The sequence below is a fragment of the Urocampus carinirostris genome, chromosome 1 (assembly GCF_059441175.1).
Source record: "Urocampus carinirostris isolate Australia breed hairy pipefish chromosome 1, RoL_Ucar_1.0, whole genome shotgun sequence".
Lineage (NCBI taxonomy): Eukaryota > Metazoa > Chordata > Actinopteri > Syngnathiformes > Syngnathidae > Urocampus > Urocampus carinirostris.
In genome coordinates this window covers 68,210,978-68,231,086 of record NC_142349.1, presented here as the reverse complement: position 1 = coordinate 68,231,086, position 20,109 = coordinate 68,210,978, and the positions used below count along the sequence as shown (strand labels likewise).

At 41.5% G+C, this 20,109-nt stretch overlaps 1 protein-coding gene across 1 annotated transcript in view; it reads right to left on the bottom strand.

The window, feature by feature from the left end:
- The window catches only part of LOC148376640 (receptor-type tyrosine-protein phosphatase mu), a 366,093-nt gene that overhangs the window by 120,614 nt on the left and 225,370 nt on the right, over positions 1-20,109 (bottom strand). Inside the window, exons 14-16 of the mRNA XM_088349733.1 lie at positions 19,391-19,465; positions 10,594-10,729; positions 2,091-2,120 (exon numbers count right to left, since the gene is read on the bottom strand). Of these exons, the coding sequence (XP_088205859.1) occupies positions 2,091-2,120; positions 10,594-10,729; positions 19,391-19,465 (241 nt within the window). The remainder of the gene's footprint in view (positions 1-2,090; positions 2,121-10,593; positions 10,730-19,390; positions 19,466-20,109) is intronic.

Below are 20,109 nucleotides of genomic sequence, written 5' to 3'. Positions count from 1 at the left end.
AGCCGTCATAAGGCGAAAGGTTTTCCTTGGCTGAATTTGGTAGACTGAGGGTCACCACGTATCGCTAGCATGAAGCTAAGATGCTAAGACTGAGATCATTTTTTTGGGATTAATTAGGGTTTAAGACATGAATAACAGTAACGTTTGGGTTTTATCCAATTAAACAGACTGTGGGATGATAAGCGTGAAAACGGCATGGTCTCTACTTGAAAGTGAGGGACAATAGGGCCTGGATTTAGCTCCGATTCTTATAAGAAATTAATCAACAGAACTGATCATAGTCAAATTTACATTTTGTTCAATTTCTGGCCATTGTTATTTAAACCAATGTTTCTCAACTGGATCAACTTTAGGACCCACTATTGCACCCTAATGACAATCAGAAGCCAAAATCCAGGGGAACAGAAATCCACTTCTGAAATAAAACAAAGATAGAAGAATACATTTGTCATGAACCGGAACAAGAGGAGAACCCAAATGCGTGACGTTTCTCACACTAGCCTTTTATTTTACGGGAAATGGGGAGTCATGCACGTTAGGCAGCAGTCTGGAATGACAGAAAGCCAGGGCCGACGAGATCGATAACAATTGCCCGAGCAGATATCGGACAGATGGAGTCGATCCTGGACAGGACGGGACAGACTGGTTTAAGATCAGGTAATAGTGTAATTTTGTAATTTTAATCCTGTGCAGTCCTTTGAGACATTTTTGTGATTAAAGGCTATATAAATAAATGTGACTTGACTTGACAGGACAGATATTAAAACAGGATATCGAAATTAAACAGGACAAACTAGACGGGAACGAAAACTGGAGATAATGATAAACGGGACAAAAATATACGGGAATGATACCGGACAGGAAAGGTAGGCAGGAAACCGTCAAAAACCCATGTCCTGTGGGGCAGAGGTTTGTTGACGGACTGACCAAGGGTGAGTGAGAGCACTAAGCTTAAATAGAAGGGAAGCCAATTTGTCAACGAGCCAAAGTTGGCGGCACTCGGGCAGGGCCAATTGGGTGCCATGGCAACCGTGACAATATTTCCTCTTTACAAAGCAATACATAATTGCTTTGTGGGTTCTGGAACGGATTATGGTCGAGAACTGAGGTTCCACTGTATAAAATTGTTCTACATTAGCTCAGGAGGTAGAGCACTTGTCTTGGGAAATTCACACTTCCAGCAGTATCCTTGTGTTGAAAAATAAAATAATAAAATAATAAAATAAAGATATGGAATACAAAAATACCCAATATAACGTTTTGCTATAGAGTATTTAAACAGTGCTACGGAAAATACACACTGTAATGGAAATAGGGTAATATGCAAATGTGGGGGTGGGGTTTAATGTGGGCTTTTACTGTCCCGGGTGGAGTTAAAGAGCCTCATGGCATGAAGGATAAATTATCTCCTCAGTCTGTCCGTGGAATGTCGATTTCAGTCCTCTGAGACCATTTGTGATTACGGGCGTCACAAATAAATCTGCCTCGACTTGAAATGAAAATCCACCGCGCGAAAGCGAGCAACGTTTGCCAAAAAAAGACCCAGCAGCTATTCAAAACGCAAACGAGAACTTATTAAAAAAAATAATAAGCAGAATTTCTACAGATTCGTTCAAGCGGCGGACGCGCACGAGAAGTATTATCTCCAGGTGCATTGTGGGACGTCCTTTGAAGAGAAGCAGCCTCCGTGCCGTCCCCGCGATCGACGCAGATTAGCCACAAAAAAGGGGTGAAAAAAATAGCGACGCTGCACATTGTAAGCCTCTCCGCCATTCAAGACTCGATTCGATTGTTTTGTGCGTGTCGGCAATATTCAAAAAGGGATAATAGTCACGGGTGCACGTGCAGAGAGCCAACAAAGCATGCTGGAGTGGGAGACGGGGAAGGAAAATCAGGTAAGACCGACAAAAAAATAAAGCAGGAGATGTGGGAAGATGAAGAAGAGGAACAACTGCATGCCGAGTATGAGCGATGCACTACAAATGCTAATCCTGCCATGTACATAGACGTGGGATGTAGATTGTGGGAGGGGAGGTGTAAAATTGGGGCAGGGGGGGAGGCAAACATGGACGCCGAGTTTGGTTACTTACAGGTAGTAAGTGTAGGAGTGATAGGTTCTTCTGGTGGTGGTGGAGGTGGTGGTGGTGACGGTGGTGGGAGGTTTTAAGCAGTGGAGGACGAGGAGAGAAAAAGGGGGACGGGGAGGGCGGGGGACAGACATGGAATGGAAAGAAAAAAAGTGAAAGAACAGATTAATGTTTTTGGAAGGAAAAGAAATAAAAAGAACATAATCAGACATGGTGACGGCACGTGGAGGCTCCAAGGCGAGCGTGATGGGACGCTCAAATTTTTCTCTTTGAAAGATGAAAAATACACCTTAAAGGTTGTGAATAATCGGCACTTTTGTCTAATACATCCCACTAAAAAAAACCCTAGAACAAAATTTTTGAGGGGTAACCAATGTCAATAAGCTACAGTGAGTAAATCCAGGTTAACTTAAACTGTGAAAGAATAGAGTTGATTTTTAACGTTGTTTTTTTAATTCTAGTAAAATACAAAAATAAAACTTAAATTTAATGGAAATAACTTGGCGAGACTATTTTCCTTATATGTAGATAAATAGAAAGATAGATAGATAGATAGATAGATAGATACCATAGATAGATACCATAGATAGATAGATAGATACCATAGATAGATAGATAGATAGATACCATAGATAGATAGATAGATAGATAGATACCATAGATAGATAGATAGATAGATACCATTGATAGATAGATAGATAGATAGATAGATAGATAGATAGATAGATACCATAGATAGATACCATAGATAGATAGATAGATAGATAGATAGATAGATAGATAGATAGATAGATAGATAGAGATAGATAGATAGATAGATGGATAGACAGATGGATAGACAGATAGATGGATAACTTTCTACATCAAGTATCATCTGTCGTTCATATCATGTTTCTCTTATTTTGATTCAGTGTCTCTACTGGTGGGTCAGGACCCAAAAGTGTGTCGCAGTCCTGTTTTCAGTGGGTCGAGGCCTTTGCCCTGGTGAAATACTGCTAAGAAAAAGAAAAAACAGAACAGTAGGTGGCGATAATGCCCTGCTCAAGTCAAGTCACATGGCACCTGAGCCGCCAATTGGCTCCCTGTCACTTTTCATACCCCCGTCTTCCTGTCACCGGTTGTCAGTCCGTCTGCGAACCTCAGCTTACGCTAGGCAAGCTTTTCGACCCCGACTCTCTCCTGTTCAGGCTCACGTCTGTTTCCCGGCTCCGACCCTTTTTTTGATCTCGACCACGATTTTTGCTCCCCCGTCCCGGCTACTGACCTGTTTTTTCCGCTCTCGACACCGCCATCGCTCGCCACGGAAATACCACTTCCGCGTCTGAGCAACGTGCTGACCCGCGACCAGCGATCTAGAGATCGTGGGTACTATCCTTTCCCTTCTTCCCCCAAAAAAACAAGAGAAACGCACGCAAGTGGGTCCTGTCCAATGTTCCCTGTCATTTTCCTTACGGGCGTTCACACAAAGTCAGTGAGCAACGCTTGAAACAACAGTGAGCGACGGCAATCCCAAGTGTGGCAAGATAATTAATTATCAAACATGTCCAAAACTTGACATCACGTTACATTTTGCTGAGATTCCGGCGATGCAAAAAAAAAAAAATCACTTTTGAAGGAATTGACTAATGTACGATTGCAAAGGTTGCAGGGCCTACAAACGTCATTTGTTTTTACAATTCTTTCACAAGATTTCCATTTCTTTTTTTTCTGGTATCTTTTGTCGCATAATACTAACATTTTGTGGGGCTTATTGAGTCGGTTGCACGATACACAACTGTATTTAATTACATTTTTTAGTGGAAGTACAATGTTGGCAAGAAGATTGACTTGGTATCATTGGAAATTATTTGAATGCAACACATACTTTTTCTTCTTTTTTCCTGTTTTTTTTCATTTTTTTTAAATTCCTTTAAAAAAATCTCATTCTGTTTATTTTTTCCTAGCTGTTTCTTTTTTTTTGTTCTCTATTTACTTTTTTTCCTTTGTTTCTTTCTTTTCTTTTTTTCTGGCTTTTTACAGAATTTTTCCTTCTTTTTTCTCTTCCTTTTGTCTCTTTTTTTTCTCAGCTTTTCACTACTTTTCATTTTGGTATTATTTTCTCTTTTGATCTATTCCCCCCGCCCCTTCCTTTAAGTCATTTTGTGCACAATTTTACATAATATTTGGTCGTGTAGGGTTAGAAGCAAGAAGCAAAAACAACCTGAAGAGCCGTTTAGCACACTGCTTCTCCAAGCATGAAACTACACTCTTGAACAACCAAAAGGAACAGGTTTGATAATCCGGTGTTTTAAACAGCAGTCTCCACTGCATGCCATCTATAGGATTAGGCATCACTTTTCGGTCAATATTATTCTGTTTTCAAGCAAAATGCCAAACACACAATTGTAACACGACTGGGAGAAAAAAACTACATCAGACCTCCCGGGTGAGAACTTAACAAGGCGCTCGCATGTGGCCGCACGCGACTTGGGTCGGCCTATCCGACACCCCTGATGGCCCCAGTCATTTGCAGGAAATTCTCCTGCCTCGGTTTTGATTGAGCTTAAGTGAAGACTATTACCAGTGAGCTGGAGAACCACACAGATCTTAAAAATCAATAGACAGGGTGAATATACATCCTGTATGTGTCCGTTATTTTTCAACACATTTTGCTTCATGAAATAATAATAGAAATTGCTTGATAAGTAAATAAATTCCATTACCAGGCCACTACTCTGTAAAAGTATTTTAAATGTAGATGATCTGCATTTATTTAGCGTTTTTCAAGTCAATGAAGACCTCCCAAAGCGCTTTACAATGAGCTTCACACTTACCCATTCACACACACACACTCACACACCAATAGGGAGTCAGCCATTCAAGGTGCCTACCTGCTTATTGGGGTATTAGAGATTCAGTGTCTTGCCCAAGGACACTTCGACATATAACACGGAAGAGCCGGGAATCGAACCTGCGATCTCTTGATCCCAAGACGAGCGCTCAGGCGGTTGTTATTGGGTAAAAATAACAGTAATATTTATCTTACATTTTCAGTTGCAGGAAGTTCTTCCCGTTATAACTGTACCACCGGGCAATGCTACTTTAATTTTAAGTATGGTCCCTAATAGTCCATAATTTATAATAAATCAAGAAGGAATGCATTGGCAAAGCGAAGCCACTAGAGCACAGGTGTCAAACTGGCGGCCCGCGGGCCAGATCAGGCCCGCCAAGGGATTGAATCCGGCCCGTGAGACCACACTCAGAGAAGCGCAAGAGAAAAACAAGCTGCTAGTTTAGATATAGCAACTTGATGTTGCCAAAGCCAGGTGCCTCTCACAAAGACACTACTTGTATTTAGTTCTCTCTCTCTCTTTCTTTCTGCCTTTCTTTCTTACTGCCTTTCTTTCTTTTTGCCTTTCTTTCTGCCTTTCTTTCTTTCTCTCTGCATACCCTTCGCGCTTTCTTTTCTCTCCTTCTGACTTTCTTTCTGTCTTTACGTCTTTCTGACTTTCTTTCTTTCTTTCTGACTTTCTTTCTTTTTGACTTTCTTTCTGACTTTCTTTCGTTCTTTCTTTCTTTCTTTCTGACTTTCTTTCTTTCTGACTTTCTTTCTGACTTTTTTTCTGTCTTTCTGTCTTTCTTGCTGTCTTTCTTTCTTTCTTTCTTTCTGTCTTTCTTTCTTTCTTTCTGACTTTTTTTCTGTCTTTCTTTCTGTCTTTCTTTCTTCATACTCTTCGCGCTTTCTTTTCTCTCCTTCTGACTTTCTTTCTTCATACTCTTCACGCCCTCTTTTCTCTTTTCTCTCCTTCTGACTTTCTTTTTCTCTTTGGAATTCTTTCTTCCTCTCCCTTTCTTTTCCCCCTCTCTCACGACTTTTTTTTGTTTCTCACGCTCTCTCCCTCTCTCTCTTTTTCTTTCTCTTTAATCTACTAGTCCGGCCCCCGACAGAATGTTTGTTCTACCGTGTGGCCCCCGAGTTAAAATGACTTTGACACCCCTGCACTAGAGAACAGTGTCAGCGTCATTTATAAACAGACTTGTTAAGAAAAAATGGCAACAGCTTCAAGCTTTTACAAGCATTTTACCTAGAGTCCAAGCACTTTTGACAAACTGTAAACACAACATTCAAATTAAATCGTTTTTTTAACAGCCGTATGAACACAATTTACATCCATTTTTAAAAATCTTTTAGCATTTAGCATATTGTTTGTATACAGACGCTCCCCGACTTATGACCATCTAACTTACAAAAACGGTAGATACAAACATTTTTTCCTGATGTCGAAAAATACCCGGGTATCGCTTTAAGTTAGATTTCGTATTGGGCGCACCTTTTTCCGAGTACAGGACAGTACTGTAGTACTCCTTTCTGCTACTACCGGCGGTGGCGCTGTGAGAGCTCAACCAGCATCCACACCGAAGAAGAAATCCGGCTTCAGCTTCCTAGTTCGTGTGTATACATTTTATACTGTATCTCCAGCGCGCTAAGAACTTTGACATTTTTATTGTTTAATATCTCGTGCATCTATTTAATATGATTGGTGTAAAGTGTAAAGAAGAGGCAGACCAGTTCATTTGAAATAAAAGTGGAATAAGGAAGCTTGATGCGGTGGAGAAAATGGTTGGATCACTTTTTTTCGGCCACTTTCTACAAAGGAGAAAGACGTCGCCCTACTCTTGAAGCTCGTCTTACAAAAGTAAGTTAAACTCAACTTTATTTATCTTTATGGAACTATTATTTTTAGGACAAAAAAATACAGGTTAATTATATAAGCCTTAAACCTACTTATATAAACATTAAAACATACAAAATATTGGACTGAAGCAACGTACAAACAAATTCAACTTACGAACGATCATCCGGAATCTCGTTTGTAAGTAGGGGAGCGTTGGATTTTTTAGAAACGGTCGTACCTCTACCATGTATATGGTTAAACAGCATTATAAAACAATGCACATGAAAAGGAACAGACAACTCACTCGCTCATTCACACCTAGGGACAATTTGGACCGGCCAATTCACCTGACATGCATGTTTTTGTAATGTGGGAGGAAACCGGAGTGCCTGGAGGAAACCCACGTGAGCACGGGGAGAACATGCAAACTCCACACAGGAGGTTCGATCTCATGACCTCAGAACTGTGCCACACACTAGCTAACCACTGTGTTGCCGTGCTGCCCACGAGGTCACCAGTCACTGAAATATGTCATGTCACATATTATTGGAAAGCTTAAACTCTTGAAGACAATATGATGACAATTTCAAATTCTCTTCAAGGACCATCAGACAGAAACAAGATACCCGGAAACGCATCTCATCATTAGCTGCACCGCTTATCCTCAGTAGGGTCGCGGGGTGCTGGAGCCCATCCCAGCAATCATTAGGCAGTGGGCAGGGGACACCCTGAACTGGTTGCCAGCCAATCGCAGGGCACACAGGGACAGACAACTCGCTCATTCACACCTCGGGACAATTTGGACCGGCCAATCCACCTGAAATGCATGTCTTTGGAATGTGGGAGGAAACCCACGCAAGCACGGGGAGAACATACAAACTCCGCACGGGACTTCTGGTAGCTGGATTTAAACCCACACAGGAGGTTCCCAAGACCTTAGAACTGTGCCGCACACGCGCTAACCACTGCGCCGCCGTGCTGCCTACCCAGAAACTATAAGTCACAAAAGACATCATCTTTCAGGCATCACGTTGGTTGATAGTACGCAACCATTGCCTACTTACATCTACGAGAATCGAGTAAATCCAACCGTGTAAAATATTTACTTCAAAACACACGATAATGCCGACAGATTAAAAAAAAAAATCCGCTGAAGAGCATCTGTGCCAATATGGATGTTCCTTGTTGCTAGCTGTCTGTGTAGCCACACAATTTCCGTTTACAAAATAAACAGAAAAATTAATAACACGAATATTTTCTATTCAAATGATATATTGATTTGGTAACCTGCATTAATCGTGAATTAATTAACCTGAACGTATGGACGGATATAAATAAATTATCTTTAAATTGAAATAAAATCAAAGTCATATTCTTTGGTAATTGCAAGGCAAATCAAAATTTAGAAGTAAAAATAGGCATTGTATCAGAAATAAAGTTTTTAGGGGTCATAATAGACAATAAATTAAGCTGGAAAACACACATCAGACACATACAAACTAAAGTATCTAAAAGCATTTCAATAATTAATGAAGACAAATTCATTTTAAACTATAATGCATTGTATTTATTATATTGTTCTCTAGTTCTGACATATTTAACATATTATTCAGAAGACTGGGGCAATAATTACAAAAGTTCACTACAGCCCCTTTTTATACCCCAAAAACATGCAATAAGAAGCATACACAGGCCAACCCAATCAAGTCAATAAGACACAAGAAGATTTCTTCTTCCGAAGGGGGAAATCTGACTTGAAATTCAGTAACCGTAAATTCCGGACTATAAGCCGCTACTTTTTTCCCAAATTTTCAACCGTGCGGCTTATTCAGTGATGCGGCCAATTCATGTCATTTTTCTAACGGCCGCCAGCAGCGCTCGAGTACAAAAGGTAATATTTAGACCGGTGGAATATATGCTTAGAGGAAGACTGCAACTTCTTAGCTTGTGCACAAATTAATTTAGCGTAGACATATCCTCATCATGCAGATTGCAAAAAGAAAGGCATATGACGCAACTTTCAAGCTAAACGCAATCGAGCATAGAAGGAAAGAGAGCTCCCGCACGTAAACTTTACTTTGCGAGCGTGATTCTAGCGTGTTTTTGAGTAAGGGAGCATGGTACGACGTCTATGTGACAAAGTCTCTTTCCCATACTGGAGGAAGACGACTTTGATGACTTCAATTTATGAGGGGGAAGATGCGGACGGTATACCGTGCTTATTACAAGTACGGTATGTTTTCTTAACAGAGCTGCTTACTGTGTTGCGAGCGTGTTGCTAGTAGCGTTTTGCTACCCGTCACAGGCACGGTTTGTGATGAAAGTTCTAATATTATTATTATTAAAGCTTTGAAAACTCTCTCGGTGTACCGTCTTTCTTTGTAAATATGTGTAACCCATGTATAATATGTATTTGCAACTGTATATTTTTGTAATGTATTTATTTTAGAAACTTATTCTGATGTTTTGTACGAGCAAATGAAAAAGAAGAGGCGGGGCAAACGCGGGCTGACGGGAAGTGGAGTAAAGGTGAGACGTGTTTGTGGACGCGGCCGGCAATAGTGGATATATATTTTTCCCACCCTTACCTTTGGAAATATATACTTTTTTCCTTGGATTACTTTCAACAGGGACCCGGACTCTGCAGGTCTGCATTAAATCTTAAGTACCGGTATCATTTTCCGTTCATTTTGCCGGCTGTGTTTTTTGGACCTCACATTGTTTGTTTGCTGTTATTAGTGTCAATAAATTTGTTCAAACCGGACGGATCTATTGACACTAACAAAGATGTTACATAACGAAATTGTGAATATGCTTGATTGCTGTTAAGATTGTCGAGAAGGGTTGTTAAAACCTCACATTGTTTGTTTGCTGTTATTAGTGTCAAGAAATTTGTTCAAACCAAAATTATTGCGTTTCTTCAATGTGGGCGCATGCGGCTAATATACAGTTGCGGCTTGTGTATGTACAAAATCGCTTTTCCTCCCGAAATGTGGTGGGTGCGGCTTATAATCAGGTGCGCTCTATAGTCCAGAATTTACGGTATATCGTCAGATCATCTCTTTCCTATTTTCCAATATATTTTGCAACATGGGCAGCATGGCGGCGCAGTGGTTAGCGCTTGTGCGGCACAGTTCATGTCATGGGAACCTGTCGTGGGTTCAAATCCAGCTCCAGACTTCCTGTGCGGAGTTTGTATGTTCTCCCTGTGCTTGCGTGGGTTTCCTCCGGGCACTCCGGTTTCCTCCCACGTTCCAAACATGCATTTCAGGTAAATTGGCCGGTCCAAATTGTCCCTAGGTGTGAATGAGCGAATGTGTTGTCTGTCCCTGTAAGCCCTGCGATTGGCTGGCAACCAGTTCAGGGTGTCCCCTGCCCACTGCCCGGAGATGGCTGGGATGGGCTCCAGCCCCCCCGCGACCCTAATGAGGATAAGCGGTACGGCTGATGAGATGAGATGAGATTTTGCAACATTTCCCTCACAGAAAGCCAACCAAAGCACCCGAAACCACACACTTGCCCCCCGTGCCACGTGACGGTTCACATTTCCGAAGAATAGAAACACAAATTTATAAACAGTCAGCGTGGAGGCTTGATATTTGCAGAGCTTTGCTTCTTATTATCGCAGCCGTACGAGCGGCGGGGCCTTACGCAAACATAGCCTTTAGCTAGGCGTCCGCAAACACTTTTAGAATATTCGTTTTTTTTCTCTTTTTTTTAAGGCTTATCTCCTTCGCAGGGCCTCGCCAGCTCCCGGCGTTTGCTGGAAAGCGTAAGGGGATTAATATTTCCTCGAGGGGGCGTGACCGCCCGATTGAATTCCGTCTTCGCGCCGGAGAACGGGCCCTTACCTTTTCTTCATGAGGAGCACCACGCCCAGGAAGATGATGACAAACAGCAGGATGCCGGCGATGACTCCGGCGATCTTCACCGTGTGGTCGGTCTGCTTCTCCGGCTCCACGGCGTCCGGCTTGTGGGTGGCGGCGCCTGGACAGAATACGGAGTTTAGCCACAAAACGGAAACAAATTATGGACTTGGATTCAATATCTGCTGCTGGTATCCTTTTTTTCCCTTCCATTATCTGCACCGCTTATCCTCAGTAGGGTCGCGGGGGTGCTGGAGCCCATCCCAGCTATTGGCTGGTATCCGATACTGCAAAATGAAACCAGAACAGTAGAACCCCCAGATACGAAACAAGGGGAATAGGGTTCTTTTTCTGCCTTCTACCTAAAAAAGTGTACAGTCGCTCCCCTACTAACGACCGTTCGACTGACGAAAAACAGTAGATACGATTCTTTTTTTCGGGATGTCGAAAAATATCCAGACATTAAATTTCTATCTACCTTTTTCCGAGTACAGGACATTACTGTAGTGCTTCTTTCCGCCACTACCGGCGTGTGGCACTGTGAGAGGTCACCCAGCATCCACCCCGAAGAAGAAATCCGCTTCCTCTTCCTAGTTCATATGTAAACATTTTATAATGTATCTCCGGTGCGCTAATTTTTATTTATTTATTTATATAGCGCTTTTCAAGTCAATGAAGACCTCCCAAAGTGCTTTACAATGTGCTTCACACTTACCCATTCACACACACACTCACACAATGATAGCCGCGTCAGCCATGCAAGGCACCTACCTTCTCATTTGGGGCATTAGGGATTCAGTGTCTTGCCCAAGGACACTTTGACATTTAACGCGGAGGAGCCGGGATTCGAACCAGCGATCTCCCAAGACGAGCGCTCTACCTCCTGAGCTAATGCCGCCCCAATATTGTTTAATATCGCGTGCATTCATTCGATATGGTTGGTGTAAAGTGTAAAGAAGAGGCGAGACGTTTCTTTTGAAATTTAAGTGGAATAAGAAAGCTTGATGCGGTTGAGAAAATGGTCAGAACGCTTTTTTTCAGCCACTTTTTACCACAGAGGTGGGAGTCGCCTCACTCTTAAAGCGCATCTCCCAAAAGTAAGTTAAAGCAGTGTCTGAAATAACGTCTGTTATTCTATTTAATGTTATATTAGGATTATGTATCATATATTTGTAAAATAAAATATTATTTAAAATCAGTCAAATTAAGTAATCTTCCATCATGCTTTGTTTTATTTAACTAATGTTTAAAAAAAGAAAATGTAAAATATATTAAAAAAAAAAATGTAAATTATTGTTACAGATCAAAAAGTATTCGAAGAATTTAAAAAAGCATGTTATGAGTGACATATGTTAGTTTTAAGAAAAATAGTCTCACCAAGTTGTCTAAAAAACAATAAATAAATTAAAAAAAAAACGGAAAAACCAAAAGCACTCCAAGTGCTGTATAAACTTTGTGCTTCCGGACTTTCCTGAGCGTTACAAGGTCGTGCACTTGCATATCATTTTCCAAAGGTGACTAATTTCAAGCACTTTTCAATCCTTGCAAACTTAACATTAATACTAAAGCATTTTCAAGGATTTCAAGCACCCATACGAAGTCTGTGGCCTGCTATTGGTTTGCGTACGGACATCAAGAAAATGCTGATGTTATATTAACTCCCAAATGCTTTTCTCTATTTTCAGTTCAGGGAACGTGTGTGCCGAGTCAGTGACAAATTACTGTATAATTTGTACTTTATCTATTTGCTAAGGGTCCCAAGGCTTGCAGTGATGCTAAAGGGAAAAGCAAAAACATAACCATGGAAACAAAGGTTGTGATTATTAATACAGTTGAAGGCACACAGATAGTTACCCTTAGTAATTGCATAGGCGTAACAGAGAACATTTTCCAAGGGTATTCCTGTTTCCCCCCCTTGCATCCACCCACTACTCCACTAGACCAGCTCGTGTCTGGTCCCACATCAATCAAATTTCATTTTACATTTATTTGTATTTAATCATACTCAGGTATTAAACATACTTAGTACTTAATGGCTACTGTTGCTTTGTTTTGTTTACTCAAGTCGCGTTTCTTTTTTAGTTTCGCAGACGTTCAAGGTCGCTGCTAAACGTCGACATTAAGGACGAGAATAATTAAAGCCACAAAAAACTACGTTTTTATGATAAATCTTCCAAATGATCATCAAACTTGGTCGCATTAGAGGTTGCAGTCAAAGGAGCTTCACAAATGACGCCATTTATTTCATGTTGTGTGCCTTGAATCCGGTGCTAATTGGATAATACTCGTTGATTAGTTTGTTTTTAAAAGCCCCTTGACATGAACGGCATAAATTTATTGGGATTATATTCTTGGGGTGTGTCTTTCTGTCAGAAACTATTATTTTTAATGTACAGTATTTCAAATCGGTCAATATTTGTGTCAATTCATCACCGAGGTGGAGGAATGAAACACTGTTTCTTATGCAAATGTGTCAGGACCAGAACGGAGACAGGACCCACTTGCGTTACGTTTCTCTTAGTTTTGGTGGGAAGAACGGAAATGATTGCAACCACGGTGATCGCTGGTCGCGGGAAGCAGGTCGCTCTGAACGCGGAAGTGGGACTTCCGTGGCGAGCGATGGCCGTGTCGGGAACGGAAAAAAACGGGTTAGTAGCCGGGACAGGAGAGCAGAAGCGTGGTCGGGATCACCAACGAGTCGAAAGCCAGGAGAGGAGAGTAGACGTGGTCAAGATGAAAAACGGGTCAAAGCCGAGGAACAGACAGGAGCAAAAACAGGAGTGAGTCAGGGTCGAAAAAGCTTGCCTTTGAGTAAACTGAGGTTCGCAGACGGACTGACAACGGGTGACAGAGAGAGATGTGGGTTTAAATAGTGACAGGGAACCAATCAGAGTCCGAGGCAGTTGGCGCCAACAGAGCGTGCATTACATCAGTAATCATGACACAAATCTTGTGCCGTGAAATGGATGAGTAGTTCAAATTATCAGTGTAAAAACAATACAATATTAATAAAAAAATTACAAATATTTGAGTAAATATTTATATGTAATATTCAAAAATTAATGTCAATATTTTACATCATTTCAGGAAAGACGGTATATTTAAATTATAAAATGATTAAAGATATTTGTGGGCAGCATGGCGGGGCAGTGGTTAGCGCGTGTGCGGGACAGTACTGAGGTCATGAGATCGAACCTCCTGTGTGGAGTTTGCAAGTTCTCCCCGTGCTTGCGTGGGTTTCCTCCGGGCACTCCGGTTTCCTCCCACCTTTCCAAAAACATGCATGTCAGGTGAATTGGCCGGTCCAAATTGTCCCTACGTGTGAATGAGCGAGCGAGTTGTCTGTCTCTGTTGCCCTGCGACTGTCTGGCAACCAGTTCAGGGTGTCCCCTGCCCACTGCCTGACGATAACATTTAATGCAAAGGGATAAGAACCAGGGTCGCGGCAAAGAGAGCAAGTTTTTCCTAAAGGATTTTATACATTTGACTATAAAGGATTTTAGAGGTGGGCAGCACGGCGGCACAGTGGTTAGCGCGTGTGCGGCAAATCCAGCTACCGGACCTACTGTGCGGAGTTTGTATGTTCTCCCCGTGCTTGCGTGGGTTTCCTCCGGGCACTCCGGTTTCCTACCACATTCCAAAGACATGCATTTCAGGTGGATTGGCTCGTCCAAATTGTCCCTAGGTGTGAATGAGCGAGCGAGTTGTCTGTCCCTGTGTGCCCTGCGACTGTCTGGCAACCAGTTCAGGGTGTCCCCTGCCCACTGCACGATAGCTGGGATGGGCTCCAGCACTCCCGCGACCCTACTGAGGATAAGCGATGCAGATAATGGATGGATGGATTGATCTCTCTCTCGCTCTAAGCTAGTTTTAAGCATAGAAGATGACCGTAGTTCTGGGCATAGAAAAAGACGATGCTAGCTCTCTACATAAAGGAAGATGATGCTAGTTTTTAGCATAGAAGATGACCATAGCTCTGGTAAGGGGACACCCTGAACTGGTTGCCAGCCAGTCGCAGGGCACACAGGGAGAGACAGCGCACTCGCTCATTCGCACCTTGGACCGCCAATGAACCTGACGTGCATGTTTTTGGAATGTGGGCGGAAACCCACCCAGGAATGGGGAGAACATGCAAACTCCACACAGGGAGGCTTCGATATCTGGACATAAACCCCTTGTTTTATCAGCAATAATAAATACATCGTTTAAAGTATTGTAATACTAAGAAACCTTGAAATCAAGTTTAACTTGCATTGGAAAAAAAGAAATTGGGATGGCTATGCCCCCCTCCCCCATGACTTTGACCCGGCCCTCTCGAGACACCCGTCCGGTAACGGCCCTGCCTCACCGACATGTTAGCAATCAGCTGCAAAGCGATGGAGGCGATGTCACACAGGGGCTGTTTTCCTTTTTCTTTTTTCGCCCCTGTGACAAATCCGCACTTCGAGCCGGTCAAGAGAGAGGACGGGGCTCCTCGGTATTCCCGTCTCGACCCCCCGGCGGGATTGCCGTTCCCCGAGCGGAATTTTAACCAGAGCTTCTTCTTATTTATTACCTCCGCCAAGGAGGGTCTGTGCCCGTCGCTTTAATAGCTGTCATGAGGAAAACCAGTGGAAAATATCTCCAGAAAACATGGCCGGGATAGCCATTTTTGGTTGATCATGCTTGACTCAGGGTTTGTCCGCGTGCTTGAAATCCTTCAAAATGAATGTCGTGTTTTCGATGATTAAAAAATGCTTGAAATTGTTGCCATGTTTCTCAACAAGTCTGCTTAAAAATGACTAATCTGGTGACTTTGCTTTGTTGTTTCTCTTACTTTGCTTCTTTTCTTGCCTTTTTGTTTTTTCTCTCATTGTATTTTTCTTGTTCCCTAACTTTTTACACCTTTTAGTTTCTTGATTTCCTTTTTATTATTATTTCCTGTTTTTTTCCTGCTTTTTATTTCTTTTTTTTCCCTGTATTCCTCCTTTTGCTTTTCCCCCACTAGTTTTTCGTCTCTTTTCTTCTAGCTTTTTTCTTCTTATGTTCTCCATTTTCCTTTTTTCCCTTCTTTTGTTTCTTTTTTCATAGCTTTGTACTGCTTTTCTTTCTTGCTTTCTCCTCTTCCCCCCCTTTTTATCTATTATTTTTACACCTTTGTGTTTCTTTTTTTCCTTTTTAAATTTTTTTCCTGTTTCTTTTTCTGCTTTATTTATTTTTCCCTGTATTTTTTTTCTTTCGCTTTTTTCCCCACTAGTGTTTCATCTGTTTTTGGTAGCTTTTTTTCTTCTTATGTTCTCCATTTCTAACTTTATCTTCTCTGTTCCTTTATCTTCTTGGGTTTTTTACCTCACTGTGAATGTGTGAACCTGGAGTGTCATGCCCAATTTCGTTGTCACAATATGTTAACCAATTTTGTAACAATGACAATAAAGGTATATTCTATATTATATTCTATTCTATTCTAGTTTCCTTTTTCTTTTGTTTCTTTTTTCATTGCTTGGTACTTCTTCTCTTTCTTGCTTTCTCCTCTTTTACTATTTCTGTTTTTCCCCTTATTGATTTATCTATTTTATTCTTTGCCTCCTATCGCCTTAAAACTGTATTCCACCAGGGGGCGGCAGTGGCTCAGGAGGTAGAGCGCTCGTCTTGGGATCAAGAGATCGCAGTTCGAATCCCAGCTCCTCCGTGTTACATGCCGAAGTGTCCTTGGGTAAGACACTGAACCCCTAATACCCCCAATATGCAGGTTAGCGCCTTACATGCCGCACGGCCGCTATTGGGAAATGTGAAGCACACTGTAAAGCGCTTTGGGAAGTCTTGACTTGAAAAGCGCTATATAAATGCAGATCATTTCATTTATTTATCATTTTGTTTCTTTATTCCCTCGATTTTTTTTTTACTTCTTTTTCTTGCTTTTATTTTTTACTTTTTTACTTTATTTTCTATCTTCTTTTTTATTTCTGTTCAGACTGCCCTCACGATTCCATCCACTTTTCTTTGGGTGGGCAGTGCGCGTCCACGTGTGGGCAATGCCCAACCCTGCCTCTCCCTGGTAACACCCCTGCCGTGAGGCCAATGGGAATCGAAAAAGACAGAAAAGGACAATGCGTGGCTACCGGTTCACCGAAGCGAAAAGGATTTGTCAGTGGGATGGATATGCATCTTTTTCCGTAGATAGGGAGCCGACACGTGGCCACAATATGCCGACGTAGCGATTCATCATTCTAAATTTAGCAAAGCGCGGGGCCGCTTTGCCTCCTATCGCCTTAAAACCGTATTCCCGGCTATCGCGTACGGGCAATGTCTCAGCCTGGTTTTGCTTATTTACGGCGTTTAAAAAAATGGATCTCTTTGGGTTTTATCTTTTTCCTCGTGCCAGCATCTTTTGTCTGTGAGCGAGGGGCCGCAAACGTGATTAAGAGAGGGTGAACTTATCCGGCTTTGAAGGCGGACGAAAGGTTGGGAGTCTCGGAGAGGACAATACGGACTTTGCCCGTCTTTTAGATCAACTGCTCCAGTTTTAATGATGTTTGCGCCGACTTTTTCACCTTGGCGCGCGGCTGCGCGCTGCCGAAACTTCAACAATAGCAGAAAATGTTTGCATTTTGTATATAGGGCTCAAAATGAATATACCGTAATTCCTGGACTAATAATGTAATGTTTATTAAAAGTATTGTTAGATACATTCATCAAAACATGACAAAACAAATGCTGAGAGTGAGCATGGCCAAATTTGGTCACCTTACGCCCCCTCCCCTAAGAAAATTTGAAAAATCCATCCCTGCCAAAAGTTTGCACCGAATTTGCACAAAATTCCAAATTTTTGGTATCCTGAAAGAAATAAAGTTTCCATGCAAGTTGATGGTAGGTCTAGGACTAAAATTCACAGTTTTTTTTTGTTTTGAGCAGCACGGCGGAGCATGGGTTAGCGCGTGTGCGGCAGTTCTGAGGTCACCAGATCGAGTCTCCTGTGCGGAGTTTGCATGTTCTCCCCGTGCTTGCGTGGGTTTCCTCCGGGCACTCCGGTTTCCTCCCACATTCCAAAGACATGCATTTCAGGTCAAATTGGCCGGTCCAAAATGTCCCTAGGTGTGAATGAGCAAGTGAGTTGTCTGTCTCTGTGTGCCCTGCAACTGGTTGGTTAATTTTTCTCACGCTGAGGTTTTTGAGTTTTTCCTTGCCCTCATGTAGGTTTTAGATCAGGGGATGGTGTCAACATAGTCTGTGGTTTGCAATCATCTGTGGTCTGTGCATCCATTTGAGACTCTTTGTGATTAAGGGCGTCACGAATAAAAATGACTTGACATTAGTTGATGTTCCTTTTTAATACATTAAGTATTCATCACATGCAAGCTAAAATAAAGGTCACTAAGAGTTGAGAATTATAGTGGGCTTTAAGGCTTTCAGTGATATTGTCTTTTGGTAAATAGGTTATGTGTAGTTTGTTTTTAATTAGGTCTATGTGGTCTTCATATAAAAATCAGGGATGTAATCAAGTACACGTTTGTGTCATAATAGTCTTTAGTTTGCATAAGTCTGTGGTCTGTACAACCCTTTGAGACTGTCCCTTCTCAAGATATCTTCATTTTCCTCACGGTAAGGTTTTTGAGTTTTTCCTTGCCCTCATGTAGGTTTTAGATAAAGGGTGTCACAATAGTCTGTAGTGATAGGGTGGTCGTTTTGGTTGTAACATTTCTCAGAATTCACTGTGTGAATATAACTTGTTTTTATATTCCTAAATATAAAACCAATCTTTCTCACACACACACACACACACACACACACACACACACACACACACACACACACACACACACACACACACACACACACACACACACACACACACACACACACACACACACACACACACACACACACACACACACACACACACACACATATATATATGAAGTAAGGGTTCAATAATCAATCTAATAGCATCTCTTGTACGTTTATCAGTTTTGTGCTCTTTTATTTTGAAGTTGCATTTCCGGTGTATTTATCTGTTTCCTGTGTGACTAAAGTTAACTAGACACACGGGGGCGCGCAGTGTGGCCGGGAGCCTAGCCGGGGCGAGTGGCGTTTGGGCCATCACCAATGCTAATCAATTTTATTTACCTTAATGCTTGTTTTTATTTGTTTAATTCTGCCAACATAGAGTTCATATAAGTTTTAACTTTATCAGTAGTTTGCTATAGACTGTGGTCTGTGCAGCCCTTTGAGTCTGTGCAGCCATTTGAGACTCCTTGTGATTAAGGGCTATACAAACATGACTTGCCCAACAATCCTGGCTGATCAGGGATAATTATTTATATAATCCAAAAAAAAATAAAAAAGATAAATTCAATCAAAATGATTGCGGTACAAATACACACATGAAATCATCCGATTAGCATATAGGAATTTGATGTATTATTGTCATTTTCGTTAAATAGAACATCGATGGGTTAGCCCCAAAAAATCATATTAACTGCAATCTACCAGAGAGAATTGCTAGAGAGTTGGAGTAGGAAAACAAATGTCCAATCTAAAAAACAATTATAAAAAACGGCCACCCTATACAGCCCTTGTTGAAGTTCCTTCATAGCCCGGCCATATAAAATGAATGTTGAGATGTTAAGTGACACGAAAAAAAATCCATATTGTTGCTATAAAAATTGTTAATATAACAGCGGAAGACAAAAAGTTGATTTAATTTTGCTTTTTCTCAGTTATTTTGCCAGGTTAGTAATCCATAAAACTCTGCTATGACTTTTTAGGATTTCTTAATTCAAATTTATTTGGTGAGGTTTCTGACCTGCGAGGTGGTGGTCTCCGGCCGCCGGGGCGATGCGCAGATACGGCGTGGTCAGCTGAGTCACCAGAATGGCGGCTAAACGTGACACGGGGCGAGAGGGTCCAGGATCAGATGCAGAAAATGGAAAGGGAGAGACACAAAAAGAGAAACCACTCACATTCACAAAACTGATAATAGTAAAACACTATGTGGTCAAAAGTACAGTGCCGTGAAAAGTAGTTGCCCTCTTCCGGGTTTCTGTTTTTTTTTTGCATATTTCTCATTCGCAAAGGTTTGAGATCATCAAACCAATGAATGAAAACTACATTCGAACATTAAAATTAAAAACAGAACAAAAAGAATAACAACAAAAGAAAAACAAAAACTCAACAACAAGATAACGTTACATAATATGTTCGAAAAGGGGTAGTAACAAGCAAATGCTTATATTCCCTACCCCTTCATCTTCTCTCTCTCTCTCTCTCTCCATTTTTCTCTTCCTTTATTGCTCTTTGTCTCTTTCTCTCTCTCTGTCTTTTTAACTTAATTTGCTCTAACTTCCTTTTTTACTTTTCTCTCTCTCTTCCTACCCATTGCGCTTTCTTTTCTCTTTTCTCTCCTTCTGTCTTTTTATTTCTCTTTGGATTTGTTTCTTCCTCTCCCTTTCTTTCCCCCTCTCTCGCGACTTCTCTTTTTTTCTCTTTTGTTTCTCACGCTCTCTCCCTCTTTCTCTTATTTCT